This window comes from Calliphora vicina, chromosome 3 (assembly GCF_958450345.1).
Source record: "Calliphora vicina chromosome 3, idCalVici1.1, whole genome shotgun sequence".
Taxonomy (NCBI): Eukaryota; Metazoa; Arthropoda; class Insecta; order Diptera; family Calliphoridae; genus Calliphora; species Calliphora vicina.
The window spans coordinates 80784425-80806873 of NC_088782.1; the positions used below are offsets into that span (position 1 = coordinate 80784425).

General features: G+C 32.1%; 2 protein-coding genes across 2 annotated transcripts in view; both read right to left on the reverse strand.

The window, feature by feature from the left end:
* The window catches only part of Ptp69D (Protein tyrosine phosphatase 69D), a 378030-nt gene that overhangs the window by 223602 nt on the left and 131979 nt on the right, over positions 1 to 22449 (reverse strand). The gene's annotated exons all lie outside the window — the stretch shown is intronic.
* On the reverse strand, positions 17540 to 19532 carry LOC135953677 (uncharacterized). Its single transcript, XM_065503647.1, has one exon. The coding sequence runs from the start codon at positions 19305 to 19307 to the stop codon at positions 18519 to 18521; it is 789 nt and encodes a 262-aa protein (XP_065359719.1). The 5' UTR covers positions 19308 to 19532; the 3' UTR covers positions 17540 to 18518.

The following is a 22449-nucleotide window of genomic DNA, read 5'->3' on the forward strand; positions in this document are numbered from 1 at the left end:
ACACGTGTTAAAATAACTAGTCAAGTAGCTGATCAAGTAACCAGTTACAAAGCTAGTAAGGTAACTGATGATATGTAACCAGTATGTGAAGAAAATGCGTTGCCTACTTTGGACCAGCTATTAGACAGTCTTATTACAATCAAAAAGAGACAATTGACCCCTTCTTAAGACATGCCCGTGTAACTAGCTCCCACGCTAAACGATGGGTAAAATCACTAGTTCGGTACTGTCTCCTAGAACTGCTGGGCAGCGATCATCATTTTAACAACAAACAATACTGAATAAAAATTAGTATTTATTTAACCCCTTGTTCACCAAGGCTTTAAATAAAAAAATATATTATTCCAAAGATGATAGTGTACTTCAAAGTACTTTTGGGCAAAAAGGGTCAAAATATGTTTTGTTTTCATATTGTAAGCTTATTATTGTTATGCTACTTATAAGTACCGTCGGCCGACAAAGGGTTAAATGGTGTTTGCTCCTTCATAAGGATCTTTTCGGCACCCCTACTTTAAACCATATAAAGCTTTCTTTAAAGAAGTGGCCACTTAAAATCCGTACGCACTGTAGTAATCATTAGAACGCCCCCTGTTATCAAAATGAAAAAAGATTTACATACGTCTTTAACCACAAATCTACTATTATTCTACAATGAATTGCAAGTCATTATGTTTAGTTTACATAATGGAAAATGAAGCTAGAGATAAAATTGTGCACAAATATCTAGAAAATCCGACTTTGTCGGGTTAAAAGATAGCCAAAATCTGATTTTAGGCAGATATCAGGTCAAAATTTTTACGTCTCGGCAGCTCGAGGTTGTGTGGCCTTTAAATATGAATACGTAAAATTGAACAAAAATATTAATTTGGCAGGCAATCCGCAGCTGCGGTTTGAAGAGTCAAGCTTTTCAGACATGTTTTTACAGAATTTTCAGAATTATATATAAAAAGAGAGTTTGGAAAAGCGATTGCTGTCATTTATAAGACACATCTGATACAAAGTTTCAGCCAAGTTGTCATTACTCAAATACAACTATGAAGTGGTATAATGAGAATAATATTGATGTTATACCAAAAAACATCAATTAAACAAATTGCCCAAATCTTCATCCAATCGAGATATATTGTGCAATTGTGAAACGTAAATTGAAAAAGAGTGCAGGTACAGTAAATAACCAGATTTTTTTGAGAACAAAGTGGAAAAAATATGCTGGAATAACGGTAGAAGTGGGAAGAAAAGTTGTGCAGCTATTAATTGGAGACATATGAAGAAAATCCAGAAAATTTATTCGCAATAAAGACACATAAACCTTCAGTTTTATTTTTTTAAAGCTTAATAAATTACCTTTAATTTTGTGTATTTTATTTTTAAGTGACGACTTCTTTAGGTTACATACAGGTCGCTCGTACTTCTGAATTTCCTGAAACCATTTCAAGGCGGTTGCCCTAGCCTTATCATTTTTACTGACCGAGATCTATGAAATAATATGGCATTTTAATGAAAAGCTTACAATATTCCCTTATGCCAAGCGGAATTGAATGCTTTTTCAATGTCTAACGATAAAGCTACCGTACATATTTTCAGTCTTATGCAAAAAAACCTTATTGTAGATTTAAAACACAATTTTGTTAACGAACACTTTTGCTTTAAAATCCATTTATAAAAGTATTGTATGCAAAAACGTTTGTTGAAGGCATAATAACCAATGTACTGATTTTTGTCTAAGCTGGCAATGCTTCTCATTTATTTCCCCTTTTTCGTTGTTAGTGTTGCTTTCAATTAGGATAAAATATTCGTTAATTTTCTTTTTTTCATTGATTGTTTTTAGTAATAATAAATTTTTGAAGATAACAACTAATTTTTAGAGAAAATTTTTTTTTTTGAAATCTCGGTTTTTTCCGAACCGGTTAATTTAAAATGTTGATTTTCGGTTAACCGGTTTATCCGGTTTTTATCACTCGGTTAACCGGTTTTTAAAATTTGGGACTTAAATTAATAAATCTAATGTTTTTGTGCATTTTTTATATTCATTGTGTGCACATTATATCAAACATTCGGTCTGATTTGAAACCTATACTGCTGATTTACAATACAAACCTCTTTAGATTAATATTTTAAAAAATTATAATTATTCTAAATAGTACAGGACGATGAGTTTACCTAAAAACTTTTTCAGAATAAATTGCACATATTGAAACTATTAAAATTTTTTTTATTTATTTATTTATTAATGTTTATATAACACAGTACAACACATGATTTTGGGACTCAATTCTGACAATTGCACGTGAAAGTAGCCCCAAAAATAAGAACTTCTGCATCATTAGTTTTGTCAAGGTGGATTTTTATCACTTTTTCTATATTTTAGCACGGTTATATCTCGCATACAGTACGGAATATCTCTTTTGTGGCTGAAGCAAAGTTGTAGATATTGAATAGTAGAAAAAAGTACGGAACATACCTACCCTAAAAAGATGCATCCAGTGCCTTAAAAATCGCCAAAATGACCATTTTTTAACCAATTTTTCACCTTTTTTGCTCAATAACTGGATTACAAATCCAATTATGGACTGATCACCATGAAATTAGGTCGTGTGATTTATGTCTATATAAAAGTTATTTATCATGAATTTTGTATGTATACCATAATTTTTTTTACAGATTTATGCACTTTAAAGTGATTTTCGGAAGCGTGTCTTATATGTGAGCTATGACTAATTATGGACAAGATCGGTCAAGAACTCTCTGAGTTATAGGAGGTCAAAATTTGACATTTTGGCCAAACAGGTGTTTTTTTATCCATATAACTTATTACCTATTGTTCTTAGCAAAATGTGTCCCAAATAGTTTAGATAGCTATTTATGCAATCTTTCGAAAAAAAAATTAAAATAATTTAATAAAATATTTTTGATTTTTTTTTTAAATCAAAAATATTTTTGACTTTTTTTTTCAAAATGGGCCCTTTTTATTTTTTTTTTATTTGTTTTAAGAAAGCTTAGGTCTTTTCCTAAGCGACCTATATGGTCGCTTAGTGGGATGCGAGTGGGATATCTATCAAAAAAATATTTTGTAACTCAAATTTAAAATTTTTGAATTTTTTTGCAAAATCAAAAACTTTGTTGACTTTTTTTAAAAAAATGGACCCATTTTTTAATTTTTTGCTCAGAAGAAAGCTTATGTGTTTTCCTTTAACACCCTTTTTGTCGCTTAGTGGGATGCGAGTGGGATATCTATAAAAAAAATGTTTTGTAACTCAAGACATACAATTTTTTACTTTTTTTTGAAAAATCAAAAACCCTTTTAACTTTTTTTTCCAAAATGGACTCTTTTTTTATTATTTTTTTTTCTCAAAAGAAAGCTTAGGTATTTTCCTTTAAAACCTTTTTGGTCGCTTAGTGGGATGCGAGTGGGATATCTATCAAAATAAATGTTTTGTAACTCAAGACAAATGTTTTTAAATTGATTTTTTTCATATTTGTGTGTAAGTGTTTCTAAAACCTTAAAAATAAAAACCACAACAACTGACCGATAATAGCCACTGGAGGGGTGCAATATGAGGCCGACCGCTATTAATTTTCCACCCCCAAAATTTGTCTGAGTTTTGTATCTTGCGGCTTTTTTAGTCAATCCTAGAGGTAGTTTTCAGCGCACGTGATTTTCATTGTTAAAATATCAGGTGTCCCAGAAACAAATTTTTGGAATCAATTGGAAATATTTATGGCCCTTCTCCGAAGTACCAGTTTATTTATTATTTTATGACATTTGACTTTAAGAAGTGGGTGGAGAGGTAGAAGTTGACAGGTAGGTTATTTATATGGTGGTTTATTTTTATTATTATTTGTAACATTTGGTTAAACTAGATACTTTAGTATGTAAGCTCTTCTTGACCCTAATAAAAGATTTTAGACTCATTCATTAAAACGTACTACCTATATGATCTTAAAAAACTATTTATTGTCATTCTGAAGACATACGGAAATCAGTTTTTTAGAAACAGCGTTAAAGTTAAGACGTGTGTTATTTACATAAATACTTACAAAATTCAAAATGTCTACGACTTCTAAAAAGGCTAAGGTTGAAAATGAAATTTATTCGTCTTTTTGTTTTAATCCCTTTAACAAAATGAAGCACAGATCATCAGATATGTGAAATATTTCTGACGGCTTATTAAAAAAATTCCCTACGCTGTCAAAACGATTGAAAATTTGTGGATCATGCAGGAAATGAGCCTTGCGTTGAAGTTATTCCAGATGAAGACAAAAGTAATTCCGAGAATGAAGACAGAACTGTTGATGATGATGGTTATTCTAACTTTTCAAATTCAACGAATGAGTGTCGAAACCAATACCATAAGGATGCAGTAGAAGTTCTTGAACAAATAAAAGAGAAATACAAAACGTCACAGAGTGAAGCTGAAAGAATTCAACTTCTCACGCTTGCTCCAAGAACATGGAGTTCTGCAAAAACAATGACTGAGTTTGGAATGTCTCAACGAAAACCAAGAATTGCTAAACAATTGGTTGCTGAGCATGGGATTCTCACACTCCCAAACAAAAAGAAGGGAAACACTTTGGAGTGCGATACTAAATCTCTAATAACTCAGTTTTATCAGCGAGATGATATGAGTCGCCTGATGCCAGGGATGAAAGACTGGATGTCTGTACGAATCGATGGCAAGAAAGTTCAAATGCAGAAGAGAATTGTTCTCTGTAACCTGAATGAATTATTCGCAACATTTCAATCTGAATACGAGGATGTCAAAATTGGATTCACAAAATTTACACAACTGAGGCCAAAACATTGCGTTTTGGCAGGAAGCAGCGGAACTCACACAGTATGTGTTTGTATTTACCATGAAAATGTTAAATTGATGTTGAAGGAAATCAACTTAAATTACTTAAAAGATGATTAATCAGAAGATTTACACCATTACCGCGATTGCCTTAAATTGACTATGTGCCCTAATGCTACAACTTCTTGCCACTTAGGTGAATGTTCGAATTGCCCGGAAAGCACATCCATCAAAGAAAATTTAATCAACTCTTTTGATCGAGAATGTATTTAGGAGTTTAAATTTGAATCTTGGCTTCAGACTGAAAGATGCACACTGAAAACCATAATTTTAAATGTGGAAGAACTGTGTAGAGGATTGCTAAATTTGAGAACCCATGACTTTTTAGTCAAAGAGCAGTGGTCATTCTTCAAGGACTTGAAAACACATTTGAAGTCTGGTGAATTCATTATTTCATTTGATTTCGCAGAGAACTATAAATATGTTCTTCAGGATTCCATACAAGCATTCCACTTCAATAACGACCAAGCAACTATATTCACAGTAGTTATTTACTACATGAAAGAAGAAAACCTGGAACACAAAAGTATGGCAATCATATCCGACGATTTAAAACATGACACCGTTGCAGTTTATGAGTACCAGAAGATAATACTAAATTATCTAAAATCAAAATTTACAGTAGAAAAGGTATACTACGTTTCGGACGGAGCTCGTCAACATTTTAAAAACAAAAGTAGCTTCGCAAATCTTACAGCTCATGAAAAAGATTTTGGAATGGAAGACTCAAATTAAAAAAGTTTTCTGCATCTACTCAATGCGATTTCTTTCCAAAGCCAAAAAAGAAGCCAGCAGCGAAATCAGTAGCTGAATCTAATAACGCCAAGAAAGGATTGACAAAAAAAAAAGCAGCTAATAAAGGTGACAAATAAGGAGGATAAAAGTATGGATATTTGAAAATTTAAAAACTTCATAAATTAAGTGTAAAAATAGTTATTATATAAATTGATCTATTGTGATTAAGATTAAATTTTACTAAATTATTCATCTTTTTATTATTATTATTATTATATATTAAATTAATTATTATTACAAATAAATAACAAAATTAAATTATTCAACATTTCCATAGAAAAAAAGTGATTTTTATTCCTGAGGTTAACATATTATGGGTATTACAGTATCGAGGCTATGAAATTTTAGTTGGGTATGTTACATACCATCGGAAAGGCTAATGTGTCTAGTTTCTCTGCGTAAGTTTAATTTTTAAGGTTTACACACAAATATGAAAAAAATTAAAATAGTGCAAATTTAAAAACCTTTGTCTTGAGTTACAAAACATTTATTTTGATAGATATCCCACTCGCATCCCACTAAGCGACCAAAAAGGTTTTAAAGGAAAAGACCTAAGCTTTCTTTTGAGAAAAAAAAAATTAATAAAAAAAGAGTCCATTTTGGAAAAAAAAGTCAAAAAGGTTTTTGATTTTTCAAAAAAAAAGTAAAAAATTGTATGTCTTGAGTTACAAAACATTTTTTTTATAGATATCCCACTCGCATCCCACTAAGCGACAAAAAGGGTGTTAAAGGAAAACACATAAGCTTTCTTCTGAGCAAAAAAAAATTAAAAAATGGGTCCATTTTTTTAAAAAAAGTCAACAAAGTTTTTGATTTTGCAAAAAAAAACAAAAATTTTAAATCTTGAGTTACAAAATATTTTTTTTGATAGATATCCCACTCGCATCCCACTAAGCGACCATATAGGTCTCTTAGGAAAAGACCTAAGCTTTCTTAAAAAAAAAATTAAAAAATGGGTCCATTTTTTTAAAAAAAGTCAACAAAGTTTTTGATTTTGCAAAAAAAAACAAAAATTTTAAATCTTGAGTTACAAAATATTTTTTTTGATAGATATCCCACTCGCATCCCACTAAGCGACCATATAGGTCTCTTAGGAAAAGACCTAAGCTTTCTTAAAAAAAATAAAAAAAAAAATAAAAAGGGCCCATTTTGAAAAAAAAAGTCAAAAATATTTTTGATTTAAAAAAAAATCAAAAATATTTTATTAAATTTTTTTAATTTTTTTTTCGAAAGATTGCATAAATAGCTATCTAAACTATTTGGGACACATTTTGCTAAGAACAATAGGTAATAAGTTATATGGATAAAAAAAAACACCTGTTTGGCCAAAATGTCAAATTTTGAGTTCTTGACCGATCTTGTTGAAAAATGGTGTCCGAATTACTATCCAATAGAACTAACATTGGTGCAAATTGCATCGCGATCGGAAGACATCGATTTCAAAAGTTGGTTCACTTGACGTGAAATGCCCCATATATATATTAAGGTGGACCCCCAAAAATGAAAAAATTTAAAACTCATCTGTTTCAAAAACGAAGGGCAGTTTTGTGTGAGGTTAGGATAAAAAAAAATCTGAAAAAAATTTCAGCTCGATCGGTTAAAAATTGGCGTGCCGCACGGGGGTCAATGTTCGTGAGAACGAAATTGGTGGTAAATGGATAGAAAAAGGTGCATAACTACTCAGGAGTCACCCCTAGGTAGGTAAAATGTATGAGCAACCCCCATTATTTTCGTATCCCCAATATTTTTCTGGAACAAACATACCCCCTATCTCCAACCGTTCAGGGGGTCCCCATACAAAAAAACTGAATTTTCACGAAAATTTTCCAAATTAAAAATGAATGGAATTACGCAAAGTATAAATATGTTCTAAACTTCATTTCGTGAATTACTCTTCACATTTTACTAACATTAATTAAACACCCATTTGTATTGTCAAAGAACGCAAAAAAGTGAATAGACCAATTGGCTTGTTCATTGAGTTTTATTTTATTTAGCAATGTAATCATAAAATGCCCCTTTAATAATGAGCGGTTGTACCTAAGACAGGTAATATTTAAATTTTTTAAAAACATTACATTTTTAATTCCATGAAAATTATTTTTGTTTTATGGCTTATATTCCACGTATTCATTTTTAAGTAATAATATAACAGGTAATATTACTAAATATTGTCAAATTTTCCAAACAACATTGAAAAACCCATTGATGTACTTTCGTGTTTTTTATTTCGACCTGATATATAAATCTAAATTTCAGTTATATTTTTATTGGTTTTTTACGAAGATTATATATAGGTAAAATTATATTCAATGAATTTTAAAAACTTACCTAAATTCATTGAGAAACATTTGCTTAACATTTTTTAAAATATACACCTTATTTTATGTACATAAAAGTATTGACCTTTTAGTTGTTCTATGACTTTTATAAATAAAACATACAAACTGACAAACATACAAGCGAAGGCAACAGCATTGGCGAAATCGAACAAATATTAGGCGTTCCAAAACTAGATTGTGAAAAAGGCAAAAATATTGCAGCGGCCGTTTATCAACTACTGGTAGAATGGAACCTTTCGAAACGAGTTCAAGCCATGTCTTTTGACACGACATCATCAAACACCGGTGAATTTGCAGGAGCTGCAGTTTTACTTGAACAGTTATTAGAGAGAGATTTGATGCATCTTCCATGTATACATCACATATATGAATTGGTGCTAAGAGCAGTGTTCGAAGAAAAAATTGGAAAAACTTTTGCTCCAGATGTTTCTCTGTTTCGCCGTTTCCAGCAGAATTGGGAAAAAATCAATCAGAATGCATTCGAAACTGGAGTGAGCGATGAGATCGTTGCTTCGAAATTAATTACTGCTCCAGATGACATCATTACTTTTTGCATGGTCCAACTACAGAAAAGACAACGTCGTAACGACTATAAGGAACTATTGGAACTGGTTGTTTTATTCCTTGGAGGCGATTTTGGCGAATATAAGTTTAAAGCACTCATACCTATTCACCACGCACGATGGATGTCTAAAGCAATTTATTCACTGAAAATATTTATGTTCAGAGACCAATTTAAACTGGCAAAGTCACAATTGGATGGAATTCGAGATGTCTGTGTGTTTATTGTTCGTCTGTACGTGAAAGTCTGGTATCGCTGTACTGAAGCTGTCAAAGCGCCCAATCAGGACTTCAACTTTTTGAAAGCACTTCACTCATATGCAGACTTGGATAAGAATTTGTCAAAAGTAATGGTAACAAAGTTTATCAGACATTTGTGGTATCTGGCGGAGTAGGCTATAGCTCTCGCCTACTTTGATTCAGATGTTTCGTGTGACATAAAACGAAAAATGTTGGCAATTATGTGCATATATGATGGAAAAGAAATCCTTGAAGAAAAAGACAAGGAAGTTCAACTTGAAAAAGATGAAGAAACTGATGAAGAAACTGGAGAAGAAGATGATGATTGGGATGAAGATGATGAAGGACCTATCCGAAGCATGAAAAAAATTGCGGTTAATTTTGCAGAAGTAACTGAGCAATTTTTGTCGAATGACTTGAGCGCTTTCGTAACTGTGAAAACTATAAACTTTTTTCTACGCTTCAACTTGCCGCATGAATTTATACGATATCCGCCGGAAACGTGGCCACAGCGCGAAGATTATCAGCAAGCACTAAAAAGTGTTGAAAAAATTCACGTAGTAAACGACACCGCTGAAAGAGGCGTGAAAATGATGGAGGACTACAATAAAATATTGTGCAGGAACGAAAAGGAAAAGCAATATTTGATTCAAGTTGTCGGTGATTATCGCAAAAAATATCCGAGTTTTGAAAAAAGAAATTTAATATAGCATAACATAATTATTCATAAATAACATCAATAAACTAATTTATTTTATTGTAATAGTAATTGTATATATTTTTTTTCTATATTGCAAAATTTTTGTGAAAATTCAGTTGTTTTGTATGGGGACCCCCTGAACGGTTGGAGATAGGGGGTATGTTTGTTCTAGAAAAACATTGGGGGTACGAAAATAATGGGGGTTGCTCATACATTTTACCTACCTACGGGTGACTCCTGAGTAGTTATGCACCTTTTTCTATCCATTTACCACCAATTTCGTTCTCACGAACTTTGACCCCCGTGCGGCACGCCAATTTTTGTCGCTTAGTGGGATGCGAGTGGGATATCTATAAAAAAAATGTTTTGTAACTCAAGACATACAATTTTTTACTTTTTTTTGAAAAATCAAAAACCCTTTTAACTTTTTTTTCCAAAATGGACTCTTTTTTTATTATTTTTTTTTCTCAAAAGAAAGCTTAGGTATTTTCCTTTAAAACCTTTTTGGTCGCTTAGTGGGATGCGAGTGGGATATCTATCAAAATAAATGTTTTGTAACTCAAGACAAATGTTTTTAAATTGATTTTTTTCATATTTGTGTGTAAGTGTTTCTAAAACCTTAAAAATAAAAACCACAACAACTGACCGATAATAGCCACTGGAGGGGTGCAATATGAGGCCGACCGCTATTAATTTTCCACCCCCAAAATTTGTCTGAGTTTTGTATCTTGCGGCTTTTTTAGTCAATCCTAGAGGTAGTTTTCAGCGCACGTGATTTTCATTGTTAAAATATCAGGTGTCCCAGAAACAAATTTTTGGAATCAATTGGAAATATTTATGGCCCTTCTCCGAAGTACCAGTTTATTTATTATTTTATGACATTTGACTTTAAGAAGTGGGTGGAGAGGTAGAAGTTGACAGGTAGGTTATTTATATGGTGGTTTATTTTTATTATTATTTGTAACATTTGGTTAAACTAGATACTTTAGTATGTAAGCTCTTCTTGACCCTAATAAAAGATTTTAGACTCATTCATTAAAACGTACTACCTATATGATCTTAAAAAACTATTTATTGTCATTCTGAAGACATACGGAAATCAGTTTTTTAGAAACAGCGTTAAAGTTAAGACGTGTGTTATTTACATAAATACTTACAAAATTCAAAATGTCTACGACTTCTAAAAAGGCTAAGGTTGAAAATGAAATTTATTCGTCTTTTTGTTTTAATCCCTTTAACAAAATGAAGCACAGATCATCAGATATGTGAAATATTTCTGACGGCTTATTAAAAAAATTCCCTACGCTGTCAAAACGATTGAAAATTTGTGGATCATGCAGGAAATGAGCCTTGCGTTGAAGTTATTCCAGATGAAGACAAAAGTAATTCCGAGAATGAAGACAGAACTGTTGATGATGATGGTTATTCTAACTTTTCAAATTCAACGAATGAGTGTCGAAACCAATACCATAAGGATGCAGTAGAAGTTCTTGAACAAATAAAAGAGAAATACAAAACGTCACAGAGTGAAGCTGAAAGAATTCAACTTCTCACGCTTGCTCCAAGAACATGGAGTTCTGCAAAAACAATGACTGAGTTTGGAATGTCTCAACGAAAACCAAGAATTGCTAAACAATTGGTTGCTGAGCATGGGATTCTCACACTCCCAAACAAAAAGAAGGGAAACACTTTGGAGTGCGATACTAAATCTCTAATAACTCAGTTTTTTTATGAGTCGCCTGATGCCAGGGATGAAAGACTGGATGTCTGTACGAATCGATGGCAAGAAAGTTCAAATGCAGAAGAGAATTGTTCTCTGTAACCTGAATGAATTATTCGCAACATTTCAATCTGAATACGAGGATGTCAAAATTGGATTCACAAAATTTACACAACTGAGGCCAAAACATTGCGTTTTGGCAGGAAGCAGCGGAACTCACACAGTATGTGTTTGTATTTACCATGAAAATGTTAAATTGATGTTGAAGGAAATCAACTTAAATTACTTAAAAGATGATTAATCAGAAGATTTACACCATTACCGCGATTGCCTTAAATTGACTATGTGCCCTAATGCTACAACTTCTTGCCACTTAGGTGAATGTTCGAATTGCCCGGAAAGCACATCCATCAAAGAAAATTTAATCAACTCTTTTGATCGAGAATGTATTTAGGAGTTTAAATTTGAATCTTGGCTTCAGACTGAAAGATGCACACTGAAAACCATAATTTTAAATGTGGAAGAACTGTGTAGAGGATTGCTAAATTTGAGAACCCATGACTTTTTAGTCAAAGAGCAGTGGTCATTCTTCAAGGACTTGAAAACACATTTGAAGTCTGGTGAATTCATTATTTCATTTGATTTCGCAGAGAACTATAAATATGTTCTTCAGGATTCCATACAAGCATTCCACTTCAATAACGACCAAGCAACTATATTCACAGTAGTTATTTACTACATGAAAGAAGAAAACCTGGAACACAAAAGTATGGCAATCATATCCGACGATTTAAAACATGACACCGTTGCAGTTTATGAGTACCAGAAGATAATACTAAATTATCTAAAATCAAAATTTACAGTAGAAAAGGTATACTACGTTTCGGACGGAGCTCGTCAACATTTTAAAAACAAAAGTAGCTTCGCAAATCTTACAGCTCATGAAAAAGATTTTGGAATGGAAGACTCAAATTAAAAAAGTTTTCTGCATCTACTCAATGCGATTTCTTTCCAAAGCCAAAAAAGAAGCCAGCAGCGAAATCAGTAGCTGAATCTAATAACGCCAAGAAAGGATTGACAAAAAAAAAAGCAGCTAATAAAGGTGACAAATAAGGAGGATAAAAGTATGGATATTTGAAAATTTAAAAACTTCATAAATTAAGTGTAAAAATAGTTATTATATAAATTGATCTATTGTGATTAAGATTAAATTTTACTAAATTATTCATCTTTTTATTATTATTATTATTATATATTAAATTAATTATTATTACAAATAAATAACAAAATTAAATTATTCAACATTTCCATAGAAAAAAAGTGATTTTTATTCCTGAGGTTAACATATTATGGGTATTACAGTATCGAGGCTATGAAATTTTAGTTGGGTATGTTACATACCATCGGAAAGGCTAATGTGTCTAGTTTCTCTGCGTAAGTTTAATTTTTAAGGTTTACACACAAATATGAAAAAAATTAAAATAGTGCAAATTTAAAAACCTTTGTCTTGAGTTACAAAACATTTATTTTGATAGATATCCCACTCGCATCCCACTAAGCGACCAAAAAGGTTTTAAAGGAAAAGACCTAAGCTTTCTTTTGAGAAAAAAAAAATTAATAAAAAAAGAGTCCATTTTGGAAAAAAAAGTCAAAAAGGTTTTTGATTTTTCAAAAAAAAAGTAAAAAATTGTATGTCTTGAGTTACAAAACATTTTTTTTATAGATATCCCACTCGCATCCCACTAAGCGACAAAAAGGGTGTTAAAGGAAAACACATAAGCTTTCTTCTGAGCAAAAAAAAATTAAAAAATGGGTCCATTTTTTTAAAAAAAGTCAACAAAGTTTTTGATTTTGCAAAAAAAAACAAAAAATTTAAATCTTGAGTTACAAAATATTTTTTTTGATAGATATCCCACTCGCATCCCACTAAGCGACCATATAGGTCTCTTAGGAAAAGACCTAAGCTTTCTTAAAAAAAAAATTAAAAAATGGGTCCATTTTTTTAAAAAAAGTCAACAAAGTTTTTGATTTTGCAAAAAAAAACAAAAATTTTAAATCTTGAGTTACAAAATATTTTTTTTGATAGATATCCCACTCGCATCCCACTAAGCGACCATATAGGTCTCTTAGGAAAAGACCTAAGCTTTCTTAAAAAAAATAAAAAAAAAAATAAAAAGGGCCCATTTTGAAAAAAAAAGTCAAAAATATTTTTGATTTAAAAAAAAATCAAAAATATTTTATTAAATTTTTTTAATTTTTTTTTCGAAAGATTGCATAAATAGCTATCTAAACTATTTGGGACACATTTTGCTAAGAACAATAGGTAATAAGTTATATGGATAAAAAAAAACACCTGTTTGGCCAAAATGTCAAATTTTGAGTTCTTGACCGATCTTGTTGAAAAATGGTGTCCGAATTACTATCCAATAGAACTAACATTGGTGCAAATTGCATCGCGATCGGAAGACATCGATTTCAAAAGTTGGTTCACTTGACGTGAAATGCCCCATATATATATTAAGGTGGACCCCCAAAAATGAAAAAATTTAAAACTCATCTGTTTCAAAAACGAAGGGCAGTTTTGTGTGAGGTTAGGATAAAAAAAAATCTGAAAAAAATTTCAGCTCGATCGGTTAAAAATTGGCGTGCCGCACGGGGGTCAATGTTCGTGAGAACGAAATTGGTGGTAAATGGATAGAAAAAGGTGCATAACTACTCAGGAGTCACCCCTAGGTAGGTAAAATGTATGAGCAACCCCCATTATTTTCGTATCCCCAATATTTTTCTGGAACAAACATACCCCCTATCTCCAACCGTTCAGGGGGTCCCCATACAAAAAAACTGAATTTTCACGAAAATTTTCCAAATTAAAAATGAATGGAATTACGCAAAGTATAAATATGTTCTAAACTTCATTTCGTGAATTACTCTTCACATTTTACTAACATTAATTAAACACCCATTTGTATTGTCAAAGAACGCAAAAAAGTGAATAGACCAATTGGCTTGTTCATTGAGTTTTATTTTATTTAGCAATGTAATCATAAAATGCCCCTTTAATAATGAGCGGTTGTACCTAAGACAGGTAATATTTAAATTTTTTAAAAACATTACATTTTTAATTCCATGAAAATTATTTTTGTTTTATGGCTTATATTCCACGTATTCATTTTTAAGTAATAATATAACAGGTAATATTACTAAATATTGTCAAATTTTCCAAACAACATTGAAAAACCCATTGATGTACTTTCGTGTTTTTTATTTCGACCTGATATATAAATCTAAATTTCAGTTATATTTTTATTGGTTTTTTACGAAGATTATATATAGGTAAAATTATATTCAATGAATTTTAAAAACTTACCTAAATTCATTGAGAAACATTTGCTTAACATTTTTTAAAATATACACCTTATTTTATGTACATAAAAGTATTGACCTTTTAGTTGTTCTATGACTTTTATAAATAAAACATACAAACTGACAAACATACAAGCGAAGGCAACAGCATTGGCGAAATCGAACAAATATTAGGCGTTCCAAAACTAGATTGTGAAAAAGGCAAAAATATTGCAGCGGCCGTTTATCAACTACTGGTAGAATGGAACCTTTCGAAACGAGTTCAAGCCATGTCTTTTGACACGACATCATCAAACACCGGTGAATTTGCAGGAGCTGCAGTTTTACTTGAACAGTTATTAGAGAGAGATTTGATGCATCTTCCATGTATACATCACATATATGAATTGGTGCTAAGAGCAGTGTTCGAAGAAAAAATTGGAAAAACTTTTGCTCCAGATGTTTCTCTGTTTCGCCGTTTCCAGCAGAATTGGGAAAAAATCAATCAGAATGCATTCGAAACTGGAGTGAGCGATGAGATCGTTGCTTCGAAATTAATTACTGCTCCAGATGACATCATTACTTTTTGCATGGTCCAACTACAGAAAAGACAACGTCGTAACGACTATAAGGAACTATTGGAACTGGTTGTTTTATTCCTTGGAGGCGATTTTGGCGAATATAAGTTTAAAGCACTCATACCTATTCACCACGCACGATGGATGTCTAAAGCAATTTATTCACTGAAAATATTTATGTTCAGAGACCAATTTAAACTGGCAAAGTCACAATTGGATGGAATTCGAGATGTCTGTGTGTTTATTGTTCGTCTGTACGTGAAAGTCTGGTATCGCTGTACTGAAGCTGTCAAAGCGCCCAATCAGGACTTCAACTTTTTGAAAGCACTTCACTCATATGCAGACTTGGATAAGAATTTGTCAAAAGTAATGGTAACAAAGTTTATCAGACATTTGTGGTATCTGGCGGAGTAGGCTATAGCTCTCGCCTACTTTGATTCAGATGTTTCGTGTGACATAAAACGAAAAATGTTGGCAATTATGTGCATATATGATGGAAAAGAAATCCTTGAAGAAAAAGACAAGGAAGTTCAACTTGAAAAAGATGAAGAAACTGATGAAGAAACTGGAGAAGAAGATGATGATTGGGATGAAGATGATGAAGGACCTATCCGAAGCATGAAAAAAATTGCGGTTAATTTTGCAGAAGTAACTGAGCAATTTTTGTCGAATGACTTGAGCGCTTTCGTAACTGTGAAAACTATAAACTTTTTTCTACGCTTCAACTTGCCGCATGAATTTATACGATATCCGCCGGAAACGTGGCCACAGCGCGAAGATTATCAGCAAGCACTAAAAAGTGTTGAAAAAATTCACGTAGTAAACGACACCGCTGAAAGAGGCGTGAAAATGATGGAGGACTACAATAAAATATTGTGCAGGAACGAAAAGGAAAAGCAATATTTGATTCAAGTTGTCGGTGATTATCGCAAAAAATATCCGAGTTTTGAAAAAAGAAATTTAATATAGCATAACATAATTATTCATAAATAACATCAATAAACTAATTTATTTTATTGTAATAGTAATTGTATATATTTTTTTTCTATATTGCAAAATTTTTGTGAAAATTCAGTTGTTTTGTATGGGGACCCCCTGAACGGTTGGAGATAGGGGGTATGTTTGTTCTAGAAAAACATTGGGGGTACGAAAATAATGGGGGTTGCTCATACATTTTACCTACCTACGGGTGACTCCTGAGTAGTTATGCACCTTTTTCTATCCATTTACCACCAATTTCGTTCTCACGAACTTTGACCCCCGTGCGGCACGCCAATTTTTAACCGATCGAGCTGAAATTTTTTTCAGATTTTTTTTATCCTAACTGCCCTTCGTTTTTGAAACAGATGAGTTTTAATTTTTTTCATACATTGGGGGTCCACCTTAATATATATATGAATTATGTACTGTTAAATATTATGTACAAGTTTACATTTCTTAAAAAAGGAAAATAATTTGCTAATGTTTTCATGAGATGGCGAATACAGCAGTAGGCAAGGTGTTGTTGATCCAAATGTTGAGATTCTTTCCTGAGTAAACAGATGACAGGAATCGAGTATGTGTTCTACAGACTGTGTTGTATTACATAATCTGCATGTAGGTTTATCTTCTTTTGACAACAAGTATTGATGAGTAGTTAAGGTATGGCCGAGTCTTAGTCTGGAAAATAATTTTGTTTCCCTTCGAGAGGTGGATGTTGGATAAATAATTTTTTCTCCTTTGGGGTTTATGGTTTTATATCGGTGATTATAAGCATTCCAATCATTAAGTTTTCTAGAGGAAAGATGTTTTAATATTTGCGATTTTATGTCCTTATTTTCTTGTGTGTGGAAAAGTAATAATGGGGAACGTGACGCATCTCCTGCGGCTGTGTCTGCTGCTTCGTTTCCTTTTATACCTGAATGTCCTGGAACCCACATTATTCTAATTTTATTGGGAGCTTTTATTAGGTAGTTAAGAATACCAAGTACTATCTATTCGGTGTTTTTTATATTGTATATTGCAGATATTGTTGATTTACTATCTGTACAAATAATAAATTTACCCTTGAGTTTTAAAGAATATTCTACTGCTAATTTTACTGCGAAGGCTTCGGCTGTAAAAATGCTGCAATGATTTTCTAATAATCCATTGTAAATTGTGGATAGGTTCCCATCAATGACCGCAAATGAGGTATGAAGGTCTGATTTTGATCCATCGGTATATAGGAAACATCAACCATTGTAAGTGGGAGAACGTTGAATTGTTGTGAACAATTGCTGATATATAAACGGTAAAGTTGTAGTTTTTTCGTATTTCAAAAGATCGAGAATAAATGATGTTGTTTTCAATTGGCTCTACTCTAGAGTTTGTCTGTTTAGGTAACAACGATGGAAATACGTTTCTGGCGATATTTGGGTTTTGTATAATAAATTCTGCTTTTTTTATTTATTATAAAGTAAACATTAAATGTAATAGTATGTATTATTAAATATGAATATAAATTATTTGATTTTTGTTTGTTTGTTTGCTCTCGTTAAAAGGAAGCTTAAAATCAAATAAATCCTAAAGTTGAATATAAATATTTCCTCATACATACATATGTATGTACAAATTTAGTAAAAAAATAATAATAATAATAAAATATTTACGTATGTAAATGGTTTTAAATGAGAATAATGAGCATGAATAAACATGTCGTTCATTATAACAAATGAATATGTTTTACTATTTGTACACATGTTATTTTTAAGTTATAAATAAAAAGATTAAATCATAAACTCAAAACGAATGAGTGTAGAAAAATGAAGGAAAACTTATAAATTTAAATATGAATGAATATTAATTGCTTTAAAAAAAAGAAAAAAATACCATAATAATTAATTAAAAACACATCAGTACCAGTTGTGGTTAGTAGAAAAGAATTAAAATTAATACATAATAATAAAAATAAAAGTAATTTGATTTATATAAAAAAGTGTTTTTTGAAATAAAAAAAAAACGAAAAGAAATTCGATGGGCATTTTTGGTCAAAAGCATTTTACAATATAAATTTAGATTATTGTAAAAAAGAATTTTAAAATTCTGTTTTTTTTTATTTTATATACTTAAATCTATTGCTACATATTCATACATACATTGTTATATCATAAAGAAAAATAATGAATTAAATACATACATAAATAAGTATGTAGCTATTTATAAATTATAAATAATATCTGTGTATTTGATTAAAGATTCTTGTGGTTTGCATTCATAAATTGCTTTGTTTTTGTTGGTTGGGTTGTTTGTTTTCTTAATAAAAAAAAATCACAATTGTTTTCTTTCAACTACTTTTGTTTTACTGACTGCATTTGAATATGCATATAATTCTTATTTGTGGGTTTTATTTAGAATTTCAATTAGAATTTAACAACACCAATTGACGGGTTCCACTTCACCCAATGCTATATGCTCTATACTCCAGGATGGTGTCTCTAAACGTCCCTCTGCTGTGGCTTTAACATCATCCCCCTCTACCGGTATACCCAACGGCACTGAGGGCAAATGTATTACGGAACCATTTTCATGCAAATGACGACTACAAATCGCTTGAGCGGTATGATTGAACGCTGTATTATTATTGGTATAGGTCGAGATCGAGTCACACGAATCAAATTGTCTTAGAGAACGACATTTGCCTTCTTTCGCCAAACGCACCAAACCTAAGGCAGTACTGACAAACACCTGTTCCAGGCCTTGATCCGTCTCGGCAGATGTCTCGAAATATGTTGCTCCCATAGAGTTAGCAAATAGGCAAGCCTCTTCTCGTGACACGGCACGAATTGCATGTAAATCTAATTTATTACCAACTAGTGTTAGTATTAAGGGTTCCTGTACATTGCGATGTAGCTCCTGTATCCACGATTTAATTTCGCTAAATGTTCGATATTGTGATAAATCGAAAACTAATATGGCAGCATTGGCGTTGCGATAATACATGGGCGCAACGGCTTTGAAACGTTCCTGGCCAGCAGTATCCCAAATTTGTAATTTTACTTTAACATCATCCAAGATGACCTTACAAGTGAAAAACGAAGCAGCTATTGTTGGACCAACATCTTTGTGTAGAGTGTTCTTAATGTATTTGGTTACAAGGCATGTTTTACCAACACCCCTAGATCCTAAAATAACGACTTTACCCTCAATACCTCTCATGTTGAGGATGTGGCGTTTTTCGTTGAATAAATCTGGCAAAAATTGGACGATTTTTATAGTTGGAACTTGTATTGTTGTTGTTACAGTGATTGCTTTTATGTCTAACTTGTGGGAATTTTTCAATTCCTCAGCGTTAATCTAAATTAGCTCTTATCTAATTAATGTTTTTTGCACAAGAATTCTTTTGTTTTGTTTTTATTATTAATTAATTGGGGTAACATTATTAAATACACTTTATGTTCACATTCCATTTATGAACAAAGTCAAATCACCACCTTCATTCAAAAATTTTTTAAGCATCTATGGATAGGTGATTGTATTTTGCGTTTTCCGATTTTAGTAAAAGTTTCAGAGTATATTTAGAATTATCTGGACTATAATATTCTGAATAAGTTTTGCTTAAAATTCATAAGAGTAAGGAAATATAGCTCATTGGCCTAAAAATTGCCAAATAATTGTTTTTTCTCGAAAATTTCAAAATTTAAATCGCAGGTACGGAAAAACTATAAGATATATTTTCATAATCTTTTCACATTTGTATTCCCTATTATATTCTTAATAAATCCCAATGAGATGATCAAAAAATTCTGAAATTTGTTTAACAAAATTTTTAAAAATTTGAAAATGGAGTTTTGAAACTGCCGTTAAAAAAATTTTATTTTTTTGTTCATACCTAAGAATAGGTTAACGGTATCCTACGAAGACAAAAACTCACATACAAGTAAATATGGACATATTTTAAGTAAAAATGAGCTTTTATTTTAATATTTATCAAAATATGTTAATTTTGTTCCTACATTTCTTGTTCTAGTGGCCTGAGACACGTTAATGGCCTGGCGAATTTTTAATAATTTTAAAATTTTTTCACCAATTTCTGTTTTTTATGTCTCATTAGAAGCACAATTAGGTACACATTTCGATTCTTTTAAATTAAATTACAAAATTAATTTTTTAATGGCAAAATTTTTACAAAACCTAAAAAAATGCATTTTCCCCCTTGTAAATGCATCTCAAAACTTCAGAGGACTTTTTTTTAGCTAAATCGGTTGGGGATAAGACGTGCCTATCCCCAACCGATTTAGCTAAAATTTTTTCAGGAGGATTTTTTACTAATGTTCACCAAACTGGAGGGTGAGAATGGCCAAAATCCAACTTTCGTTTATTAAGGGCCACCCTAATGTATATACGAATATCCCTGCCTGATGTCTTATTATAACTGAGCCAGTTAGCCGCCTTTTTGATATTTGAGCCTGAATAATGTTGCATTCATTTGGAAATCTAAAAGATAATCTAATGTCGAATTCCTGAATGTAGACACCTGCGCCAACTCGATTTCCCTTCATAGAACAATCTGTATAGACCCGCTGTACGGAATTGAGAAACCGAAATTCCTCGACATGAAGGCCCTAGAAATGCAGTAATCTATATTATCCGGAAGAGTCCGAATACTGCCTATTATACTGGCGTGACCGTATGGAGCATGTTTCCACGCCCCAATCGCGTTTAGCCTGAATGCAGAGGTCAATGCCATTTTCCTTGCTATTAGATCCACGGGGATCTTTACTTTAATATGGTAAAGAGCGACTTTGTTGCGGTCGTCCTTAGAGCTCCTGTTATCAGGATTGCCATTCTACTTAAAATCTTCTCGAATAGCATGCGAATTGAGCCTTTGTCTAGTGCCTTCCACCAGACAGAAACTTCATGGAATAGTGTCGGCTTAATGACCGTATCACATAGCCAGTTGACGAACTGGGGTCTAATACCACACTGCGTGCCTATTACCTTTTTGCAGACGTAGATAGCCGTCAAGGCTTTTGACGTCCTTGAAAGAGTATTGGGTTTCCAGGATAGTTTGCTATCCAGAATAACTCCTAAGTATTGTCCGATAGTGTTAGTTCAACACCATTTAATCGGGGAAGCGAGAAATGAGGATCTTGTACTTCCTTGTGAACAGTACAAGTTCGGTTTTGCTTGGGTTAACACTCAATCCACTGTCTGTGCTCCACCGACTTAGTACACTGAGTGCATGTTCCAGGCGTTGTGATATCGTGCCCAAGTGGATCCCAGAGACTGCCACTGCGACGTCATCCGCGTAGGCGACAGTTTTATAACCCATGAGATCCAATTTCCTGAGCAGACAAGGATTTCTTTAAATGACAAACACGGTTACTTCCATCATTGACGTGTAAACCAAATTTAACAGAAAATGCAATTCGAAATCTTATTGATGAATAGAAAACTACTGGAGTAAAAGTCTCATAACTTTCTACAACTCTCTTCTGGATTCATAAATCAAAAGTCACTGAGTTTATTAAAAATTTTATAATTATCCTACAAAAATATTGGACAAAATGTCATACAATATATATACCATATAAATAAATGTATACGTTTATTTTGACTTTTTTAAAGTTTTTTTGCGATTTTGATCTTGATTTTATTGATTTTTTCATTTTATATGTTCACAATTTTATACAACTTTTCCTCAGAGAGTAAATCAAAATTCCGAACTGTTTGCAAGATATGTGCCTGAGAAAATGATCACCTTTTTGCAAAAATTACACCAGGCCACAAATCTTTGGGAGCCCATAATAAAAAGTGCATGCCTTTGGTCAAAACTGGGAGACACGGTCTTTTATCACGTAGTGGTGTCCGTTTGTGGTTATTTATTTTTCGTGTTGCACTGTGTAAATGACTATGACCACAAAGAATTTATATATGTATAGCAGATGGGGAGAATTGGATTCCGTTGTAAGAAAAATCATACTAGGTGAAGATTACATAACATAGCGTTGAATTTTTTATACTCGGTACCGTATAAAATGAGCTGTTAACTTTTAGGAATTGAACCGTTATTTTTTTTCAAAAAGCGAAAGTTGAAATTTTGAATTTTTGCCGCTAATATAAACGGCGGCATGAAATAACCCCCACGAAATAACACCCAAAAAATAAAATGAAATAACACGCCATAATTTCATATGCAACAAAACCCCAGTTTTGAAAATTAAATAAGAACCCAACGAAATGAAATAATGCCCCAAACAGAAATGAAATAACACCCCATATTGGGGTCTTATTTCATAAGTGGTCTTTTTCAATCAACACTTATGAAATGGGGGGAGGCGGTACCGTGAAATAGCTC

Excerpts from the sequence above, each read along its gene's own strand:
- LOC135953677 (XM_065503647.1), bottom strand. The coding sequence starts at position 19,307 with ATGAGAGGTATTGAGGGTAAAGTCGTTATTTTAGGATCTAGGGGTGTT.